We start from the raw sequence: 10,629 nt of genomic DNA on the forward strand, positions 1-10,629 counted from the left end.
AGTCCAGATTTTGGAAAGCACCGAAGGGCAGCCTTTTACGTATGGAGGGCCTGTTGACCCAAAAATCAACACTGTCAAAATGTTCTCACTTTAGGGGATCTTCTGTCCTTGTGAGAATGTCTGGTTCTCCTTTACAACCATTGAAATGCATTAACACACTGCCCTTCACCCCACGCAGACGCATTCTCACACCCTGGATGACCACGGAGTGTTGGGCAGTAATTCAGTCACAAACGTTGCTCATTTCTGAGGAAGTAAAGCCAGGAGGAAAAATCTGAGTGGAGGAGTCTCCTCATCTACCCACATCTCATTTCATTGGCTAAGAGGCATGATGTCACAGAGTGGAAAAACCTATAAGAAGTCACACTCCCACACAGACAGCAGACAAGCTGAGAGCTCATTCACTTAGAACAAGGAAGACGGCTCTGTGAACCACATACGACTCATCATGTGCAGAGGACGCGACTCGCTGCCTATCACCTGCCTCGAAAGGTGAGATATGTGAGGATGTTATATCAGATTTTTCTTTTTTAAACAAGAGATTATGATGTTGTCATCTGTAGAAAATACAGGACGGATTAATCTCACTGTAACTTTTCCTCCTTTTTTAACAGGGCAAAAGAGCTGAAAGCTCTGTTTGGGAGTTTGCTACAGAAGTCAGACAGCATCACTGGGCACTCAAAGAAAAGCGACAAACTGAGGTAAGACATTCATTCAGCATCTCTTTTTCGGCATTTCAGTTGAGTTCATGTGAATCCTGGATACTGTAGGAACATTTCCTAACTACTTTGTCTCTGCTTCTGCAGGTTTAATGTTGAGGAGCCTCTTAAATGGAAGGAATCATTTGACAATCTGTTGACCAGCCCAAGTAAGTCCACCAGATCACTCACAGAAGTAAATGTAAATAAGTTTTGAGCTTTCTATGAGATGTTAACTCTTTCTCTTCTCTTTCTCCTTTCTCCAGATGGGCTGTGTCTTTTCAGAGCATTCCTGGTGACAGAGTTCAGTGAGGAAAATGTTGCCTTTTACTTGGCATGTGAAGACTACAAAACAACTAAGCCTTCAAAACTAGCTAGCAAGGCAAAGAAAATCTATGATGAGTTCATTGGCTCCGACGCACCCCGTGAGGTAAATATCTGATAAGCAGAACTAGACACACTCTATCAAACTGCTGGTTTCTCTTATCTTGTTGTTAACTATTGATAATCAATTGACTGTTTTCCCTTGTCCCGTCTACAGGTAAATCTCGACCATGAAACCAAAGCGATCACCAAAGAGAACATGGAGCAGCCCAGCCAGTCCTGTTTCAATGTGGCCCAATCCAAAATCTACACCCTGATGGAGAAAGACTGCTACCCTCGCTTCCTCAAATCCTCAACATACCTGGAGCTCACCAGGAAAACCAAGACGGGCTAAAAGACTGGAAGATAAAAAATGATAAAACACTGCCCTACAATGCGATGACTCTTCAAAAGGACATAAGCTGACAGACACGCAGTGGAAACTGTCAAGTTTTGGACGGAATAAATACCTCAGTCCGAGGAGTTTTCATGCCCGGTTGTGGAATAACTTTAGAGACCGGAGACGTCCAGAGATTCCACATCGGAGTGAGAGGCGGAAGTTGCGAGGCTGTGAGGATGAACTGACCTGCAGGCAATGTCTGCCTCATAAGGGCAAACGTGTACTGTGCATAAAAGACTGGATGAAAGACAGCATGAAGGCGATACTAAAAAAATTCTGATATGAGTTGCACAACAAAAGTACCACTAGGAGAGATACTGCTGTGTAGCATGAATGCTTATTTATTCGTTATTTATTGAAAATAAATGTTTACGAAGCTAAAGTTTGCTGATTATTGAAAATTGTATGTTTTGTATTTATTTGCCTATTTTATTTTTTACATTGTATTTTTTTGAAGTATCTGGAGTACTGTATGGAAAAGTAAATGCATTGAATAAAAAAATCATGAGAGAAAGGAACTTGTTCCAGAGGAAATTCATTTGTAGAGATGGTGGAGTTTGTTAGTCACAGTAGGAAAAAGAGAGTAGAAGGCTAGTTCGTGCTTACTGTAATCTTAATGACTTACAGTTGCCTTGTTCCACTTCACAGATAGGTGGCAAGATGACCCCTCATTTTCTCTGAGGTAACAGTTAATAGATGATATGTAAAAAGCGTATGTTTGTGTAAAATCAGAATCAGAATCAGAATACTTCATTGATCCCTGGGGGAAATTATTTTTTGTTACAGTGCTCCATTATAAACCAACATTAAGACAAGACAGACAATACGCTAACTAAGAATAGTACAATATATACATATATATACATACATACATAAGTCACTCATAAATAAATAGCTGGAAAAGAAACATGTGCAGTTGTAGCAGTAAACAGTGTGTTAAGTGGATGCGTTGTACAGGGAGATGGCCACAGGCAGGAATGATTTCCTGTGTCGTTCAGTGGTGCTTTTCGGTAATCTCAGTCTCTCACTGAACGAGCTCCTGTGACTGACCAGCATGTCATGGAGTGGGTGGGAGGTGTTATCCAACATTGTCTTCATCTTGGACAGCATCCGCCTCTCCGACACCACCTTGAGGGAGTCCAGCTCCACCCCCACAACATTGCTGGCCTTACGGATTAGTTTATTAAGTCTGTTGGCATCTGCGAGCCTCAGCCTGCTCCCCCAGCATGCAACAGCATAGAGGATCGCACTGGCCACAACAGACTCATAGAAAATCCTCAGCATTTTCTGGCAGATGTTGAAGGACCTCAGTCGCCTCAAAAAATAGAGACGACTCTGGCCCTTCCTGTAAAGTGCTGTGGTGTTTTTAGCCCAGTCCAGTTTATTGTCAATGTGTACTCCAAGGTATTTATAGTCCTCCACAATGTCAACACTGACCCCCTGGATTGAAACAGGGGTCAAGTGTTTCCTGGTCTTCCTGAAGTCCACGATCAGTTCCTTAAAACCAGACTAAAGGTGGATAGATGCATAAATACATTCATTAATCACCAGAGGAAATGTCAGATCTAGTCACAAACACAAGAGTCAGATTAAAGGTCCAAGTGGCACATAAAAGGCAGACAGTATTAGCAGTATGCACAGACATGTAAAACACATACAACTGAAATATTTTTGTCCTAAATCCACTGACGTCCACAGTATAATTCAAATCCATTACATTTTTTTTCCATACAAAGTTCGAGGCTACATCCAGGTTTTTCAAAAGAGGTTTTCATTTTATATTTAAAAAAAAAACACACACACAATCAAAGTTTCCTATGACCACTTTTTCAAAATTGGCCTGAACTTGAAATAGACTCAAGAACCTGGAAATTAAAAATAAGAAGAATGGCAGCTAAACAGCTGTTTTTAATGTATTTTTATGAGGTTTATTCCCACCAGTTAACCTCTGTTTCATTTTCTGTTGCCACGGCCACGTACACAGGAGACTCTAAGAACTGAAAGCCTTTTCTGGGAAAACTGGGAAAACTCCAAAACCGTAGAAAACGTAGCTGCAGGCAGCAGCCGGTTTGCTTTAGTTCTTCCCACCTTGCCAGGGAGAGAAATTGCCTCACACAAAATGTCACCTTGTGTTTTATTTTACATTTTGCTTCCTTTGTGAATCTTTAAAAATGGATTAAAGTACTTTAATGAACTTTGGAGGTTCTACAAGGTGGATTTTGCTGTTTAAACAGAGGCTAGCTGTTTATGTTTCCCATCCTATGCTAGGCTACCCAGCTATACGTTGCAGTTTATAGTTAGAATACCCATATGAAAGTAGCATTAAACTTCTTGTCTATGTGAATCTAAAAAATATACACTACTATTTTGAGATGTGACCATCATCCTATCTGATGGATATAGCTATATCCAGTGGCCAGTTAGCTTAGCATAAAGGCTAGAAAGACAAAAAACTGCAAGCCAGGCTCATTCAAAATATACTAAATGAACACGTACACATACAGTTACTGTTTAAAGATTAAACAATCATGTAGTGCTATGTTTGCCATTCAAGAGAGTGGCATCAACAGACATTACAGGAAATATCAGATTTCAGCATCTATTTTGGTAGCTTCTCTGGAAGTCATGTCAAGCTAACCTATTTACATACACGAGACAAAAGCTTTGATTTAAGTTTTAAAGATCAGGAAATTTCTTGTATAAAGTCAACAATCCAATAAGCTCTAGTGTTATCCTAAAATGTTAGACTGTTGTTTAAAGATTAATAGATTTACAAGTGTGTCAACAGGCAGATTAGGCTTTCATAAAAGGTTTGAAGCTAAATGTTGTAAAATGCTAAGCCCATAACGGGTGGCAAATGTGTTTGTGTCCAAAACATGAGTTCATTTTCCCGGGAAACATCTGAGTGTGAAGGATGGTCACCATGGATACAGCAGCTACCTACCATGCACCTCCACTGGCAGGTTTGTTTACTAGCTCTACCTTAGGGCCCTGTGAGTCACAAAAGCCTCCCCTCCCTTCGGTAAATCAGGCTCATCCTTTCATACTGCCGCCATCCATCAGCGCCACCTCCTCGTTGCTCTCCCCTTCCTACACTGTCCTGCTGAAACAAATGACTCCTGTTCAAACACTTGGCAACTAAAACGCAGAGGGTGAAGTCATTAGCACCACTCTGACACTGACGGAAAAAGACAGTGGCTATCTCTCCACTCCATCCCTCTTTTTCTGTGTCACTTCCACACAGAAGTGATGAGTAAAAAGGGCCTCTTCTGAGCCTCGACGTACGGTAATTGAGATTAAGTGGAGAAAAACTCATTTGTTTTTCGGTCACTGTAAACTCAAACACTGCCATCTTAATTTCAGGGAACAGATGGACTTAATTTTTAACTGTTGCTCATGCTGTAACACATCATCTTACCCACATACAGTATTCAGCAGTATTGAATTTGAATTCAACCCTGTGGACGATATTTTGCTGGGTGGACATTCATGATTTATATCTAATTTAATTTAGTCAAAAAAGTATATGGAGATCCAATAAAGTAGATACATATGGGCCGACGGGACTTCTGTGGAAAATGAATGAATGAAAAAATCTGTTATCAAAACAGAGAGAGAGGTTTACTTTGTTTTTAACGTATTAGGATCAATATTTGGTGCACAAAATAAGAGATACAAAAAAACTAGAACTTTAAGTAACAAATTTCTGGCTATAACCGATATGGTGTGGAATACGTGTGCATTGTGACCCAAACAATACAATTTTTTGCCATGTGTTTGACTGCATGCAGATGGGTGGACAAAGAAAGTTAAGATGAATCATGATGTATTAAATGAAAGCCAGAAATACCTTCATGCCTCAATTTTTTTTTCTTTAGTGACGATAAATGAGTAATCGTCAGTGATACTGAAAGTTGTAGGGCCTGTTTCAGTAACTCTAGATTATGCTGGGTAGCATTAATCTGATAGTAATCTTTTACGCAGAGTGCTATAGAGTGTGTGTGTGTGTGTGTGTGTGTGTGTGTGTGTGTGTGTGTGTGTGTGTGTGTGTGTGTGTGTGTGTGTGTGTGTGTGTGTGTGTGTGTGTGTGGTATTTCTTTGCTTGTTCCTGTGTTTGTTTCTTTCTGCTCGTCTGTGGTCAGATTTTGACAGATTACGATTGCGTCACAAGTTTGCAAGAAGCATTTAGGAAACTTTACAGCTGCGGTTGTCAAGATTTTAAAAAAATTAGAGCTGATGATGAAGATGGGTGTAGTCTCAGAAATCATTATGTGGTGTCATCTGTACTTAATTTCTAGTTTAGAAATCTGAAACTAACTAAAGCTGTTCAATAAATGTAAAATAAATCATTAGATATTAGAAGTAGAAGAGCAAAGAAGCTTAAAATATTACTGATAGACATCAAATCAAATATCAATAGTATCGACATTAATGCTGGTATTGATATCAGATTAGTGCGATAGGATCGATACTTTGTTTCTAGTTGCTTTCAGCGTGTTTAAAAAAAAAGTTGAAAAAGAAAGCAAAATCCTCTTTATTATTTGATTAGCAATTTGATAAAACAGTTTCTTTGCCTGGTTAGAAAGACATCTACCATTCATCAAAGAAATGGTATTAATTGTAAAAAGTCCATCCTCAGCTAAGCTAAAACACTCAAAGATGAGCCACTCAGATTTAAGAGAAGCTCGGAAAATCATTTTCAGTGTAATAATGTAAAAAGCATGTCCAAATCTGATTTATCATTCTCCACAACCCATAATCGATCCATCCATCATCCATTTTATTCCGCTTCTCAATTTCAGGGCCGTAATGGGTGGGGCCGGGCGGAGGGGGCTCAGGCCTATCCCAGCTGTCATCGGGGAGAGGCAGGATACACCCCGGACAGGTCACCAATGTGGCGAGGGAAGCGACCTTGACCGAAAACATGGAGTGCAGGGCTAAATCTTTCTTTGATGACAGAGATCACAAATGTGAAAGAAAACACTGCTGAAATTCATAGTGACGCATCTAGTTTTGAAATAAATCCCCCAACCAGTTTACAATAAAACACATCATCTGAATAACACAGAAGGTGTAAAGATGGTAAATGGTTCTTAAATAGTGCTTTATACAACATGCATCATGCATCCATTCACACCAATTCACACAAGACAACATTCACACAGACTCATACTCTGATGAAGGCATAGGCGAGCAACTCAGAATCTTATCCCAGGAATACTCAAGCATGCAGACTGGAGACTGGAGGCAAACTCGGGGATTAAACCACCAATATTCCAAGTAGCAGATGCCCTGCTCTACCTCCTGAACTGCAGCTGCGGGACATCAGTGAAAACAACACAGCTCATCAGTGCACAGATAGAGATGCTATCAATATTTAGACAAATATTTGGTTCACTTACTTTAAAGACATAAAAACCTGATCTTAGACTAATCATCAAATGGGTAAAAACTCTGCTTAAACTTCTTAAGCTTTTGGTATTCTTCTCCTTCACTTTTCTTCGTCTGCTTGATTTTAGGTGGGAAAAAGTTGTTTTGGCCGTCAGCGGATTCACAAGTAAAGACTAACATGAGTATTTACTGCAAGTGAGTAACAAAACTCTGCAATGACGAATGCCATATGCACTGGCTGGGCCCTTTGACCACTGTTAAGAGAGAACTTGAGGGATTTGAGGAATTTGGACTGAGTGCAAACTTGCTGGCCTCAAATTATGTCAGTGGTATCTTCAACGCATTTTAATTCCCGACATGAAGCGTCTTTACTTGGTGGAAACTCACTGGTTTTGTGACCAGAAGTACCCTGGCTGTAATGATGCAATGCATATATGATCAAACAGACACAACAGGCTCAGTTTATATGTCTGCAATCTGTTCACTAAGCATGCAGGATTATTCATTATTACAGACTGTTGACACATATAGATCCCACACCTGGATGAGCTGGCACGGGAGAGGCTTCACCAGGTATTTTCTGTATGAGTGTCTCCAAAGCACGGATCGTTTTAAGTGGACAGCTTTTAATGTCAGGAAGGTGAAACATAGTTCAGAACAAAAGAGGTGGAGCTCTGCTAGAGCATGGAACCGGATTATTAGAGCGCTGAGTGCTGTACTGGAAGTGAGTCAGCATGCTGATTCTAAAACATACTTGCTGTGTGAGTGGTGATTAATGGCTCTGCCATCAGAGGTTGAACCCGCTGGAGTGGTGTAAAAACAAAGAGCTGCAGGCATGGTTATCAGGTTACCAAGGTGACCAACCCAGCACAATATTCTTCTTTTTTTTTTTTCATTTATTTGGTTTGTAAAGTAGGAGAAAATAGGCTACTGCAAATAAACTGCTTTGTACTTTGTGGCCACTTGTTAAATCATCATAAACACTTATGGACTCTTAGACTGAGACATGAGACCATAATTCAACATGTGTTCTGCATTATTTCATGTGACGTACATAAAGCCAGCAGGAACTTAAAGCACAGAGGTCATTAGCAATAATAATGCTGACTTATCTAAGTGAGGTAAACCCCCATGTGGTTCTTTTACCATTACATTTCCAAGAAAACCGACTCCTCAGTGTTTCATGGCATTGTTGGTATGGTCCAAAGTTGCAAATTAGTCACACTGGAGACCTAAACTTGCTACACGTATGAGTGTCAGAGTATCCGGCATGCTGTTGGTAGCATTCCCCTTTTTACTGAAATGCTAATAAAATCAAAATGAAAGCAGTTTTAGGCAAAAACAGCAGAAAATACAAATCATAAACAAGGTGTGCTGTAAGCCTGGGTTATACTTCCTCTGTGGTTTTTACCATAAACTGAACGGATGCTTGGTTTTTCTGATTTATCAGAGAATATGGAGTTTTCACCAAACATCCTGACAGCACCTCATGATTCACTCCTTGCAGTGGAGATGAGACAAATTACTATCACAACACTTTTTGTGACTTGAAAGTTTTGTTCTTCTCTTCTTCTTCTTTGTCATCTTCTTCTTCTTATCATTATTTGTTTCCCACGATCTTATTAAAAAGATAATAAAAAGATTTACTTTGTTCGTTATTCCTTCATTTGTTCCGTGAGCTAGGCGCATTATTTTGATTTCAATTTCATCACTGACATGAAAATGATAAACCACACCACCTTTGTCACGTACACTTATTTTTGCAAGTAATAATAGTAATAATAATATTTTTGTATCTGACGCAGTTCTCACTTTTGCAATGCGAAACATCCGCACACATGCATGCCGTCACCGTTGTGACATCGTGTTGTTGTTGTGATACTAAACCAGATGTCTGACTGGAGAAACTGCACGTTCACATGGAGGCAGCATTGGTCATTAAACACGTCCTACATTATCATGTATTTGACTCTAAATGGCAGACATGATAAACTTTTTTGAAATACTAAACTTCTCAGACTTTGATCAAATCTAAACTGGCCCTCGCTGACCATGAGAAAGAATCCAGTTTTAAAGCATTTCTTCACTGGCTTCCCTTTCTGACCCAGTAGCTATGACCGTGTGTCACATATCATTGGTTGGCTGTTGTGCTTGTGCTTATTCACCACAAGGATGGAAGTCTTAAGAGTATGTATCACAAGTTTACCATGAAAAATTCAAAGAGGAACGTAAAAATGAATAAGCAGTTTGAATGAAATCTACCTGAAGTGATGAAAAACTTAACTGATTGTTGCAGCTTTCTATAATCACAGCATGCAGCTAATATAGCAATTCTCCGAGGCTGTTTCCCCGTGGAGCACGACAAAGACACGGGAAGCGCTGTGACGTATAGCCTCACGACTGTGAACCTCATCCACAGAAACGCTGGCAAATGCGTGTGTCAATAACTATCTAGAGTGGCTTCCACGGTGACAAGGTAATTGGGTTTGTGGGAACGTCGGCTTTGAGCTCAGCTGCTTTGACAAACGCCGCAGGCTTGTGTGCTTATTGATCTATGAAGAGCAGCGAATGTGCCTAAGCAGATGATCTCGTGTCAGTCTGCACGTCGAGCAGCAGTTTGTAGATAACACAACAGCTGATTCCTTTTTACCCATGTGACACGGTATACTAGTAAAACTGCCCAGTGCAAGGTTAAAAAAAATGGCACCAGCAATCAGGACAATGACAGAGATTCAGAGAAAGCCTGCTTTCTTCCTCTGTTTGCTTGTGCACTCACAGCATGACTCAGTAGAACTAAACTGCAGTTAAATTCTTGCTTTCCAGGGAATTAATACTGATCACTAGTTTAGCTACCTGAAACTCATTATCAGTCTTTACTAATCCACCGTTTGGCCTCTAATGATTCAGAAAAAAGTAAAAACACCACCAAAGGCTCAGAGATTTGAAGACAAAAAAGCACCAATGTTCACATTTGAGAAGCTGGTATCAGTTATTATTTATCAGTTATTATCTTCAAATGAATACACAGAATATGTGAGCAGGGGATAAGATTTTATCAATGGGGATCTTACAAATTTCCATATCATTTAGTACTCTGAGTAGTGTATACCTAGCATGTCTGGCCTTTGGCTGCATGCAGGTCTGTGCAGGGAGTAATCTTGAAACCACTAACTCTTGTCTGATTTTATCTACATTCGTATTTGGACTGTAAAAGATCAGTGCTCTGTGGAGTCTTGCCCCAGATATCTGTTATCTGGACACCCGCAGGCCACCCCAGAAACCCTGATACATTAGAAGTTACCCCAAGAGGCTAACTTATCAGACCACATCTGATGAATTCCCTGATTGTTAGCTTTTTTCCTTTGGGATCCCTCAGAAGAATTCCCACTAAATACAGCCTCACAGAGGTTGGTTTCCAGCTCTTTCCATGTATTATTTTTTTATTAAAATGTAAATCGGTAAACAGACATTGACGTCACATGAGAAAGAAAATCCTACTGCACCCACATATGACATAAAAGAAACGTAAGAAGAAGAATAATGCACCTGCATCTTATCTCTTACCCATGTTGCATCTCATCTGAACAAAGCTGCTTTGGTTGTTTACCTGCAGCACCAGATTGAACCCTTGTGACATGAAAACACGTGAGGGCCATGTCACCGGCCACGGTAAGGGCTTAGAAAAGATGGCAGGTGCACAAAACTAGTTATCATCTCTGGAGGAGACGCTGATCTTAAATACCTGAAATGAGGCAATTTAAAGACAACAACCTCAAA

At 40.1% G+C, this 10,629-nt stretch overlaps 1 protein-coding gene across 2 annotated transcripts; it reads left to right on the forward strand.

Moving 5' to 3' along the window:
• Nucleotides 1-365: 365 nt before the first annotated feature.
• On the forward strand, nucleotides 366-1,979 carry rgs5b (regulator of G protein signaling 5b). 2 transcript variants are annotated; one of them, XM_085439457.1, is made up of 5 exons: nucleotides 366-492; nucleotides 615-701; nucleotides 807-868; nucleotides 965-1,128; nucleotides 1,240-1,979. In XM_085439457.1, exons 1-5 carry the CDS (start codon nucleotides 449-451, stop codon nucleotides 1,414-1,416), a joined length of 534 nt encoding a protein of 177 aa, XP_085295583.1. In that variant the 5' UTR covers nucleotides 366-448; the 3' UTR covers nucleotides 1,417-1,979. The 2 variants fall into 2 exon arrangements, with proteins under 2 accessions (XP_085295583.1, XP_085295584.1); XM_085439458.1 differs by having other exon boundaries at nucleotides 460-501.
• The last annotated feature ends 8,650 nt before the right edge of the window (nucleotides 1,980-10,629 follow it).

This window comes from Copadichromis virginalis, linkage group LG18 (assembly GCF_057382275.1).
Source record: "Copadichromis virginalis isolate Kocher_CV1m ecotype Utaka linkage group LG18, C_Virginalis_male_GT1.1, whole genome shotgun sequence".
NCBI classification, from domain to species: domain Eukaryota; kingdom Metazoa; phylum Chordata; class Actinopteri; order Cichliformes; family Cichlidae; genus Copadichromis; species Copadichromis virginalis.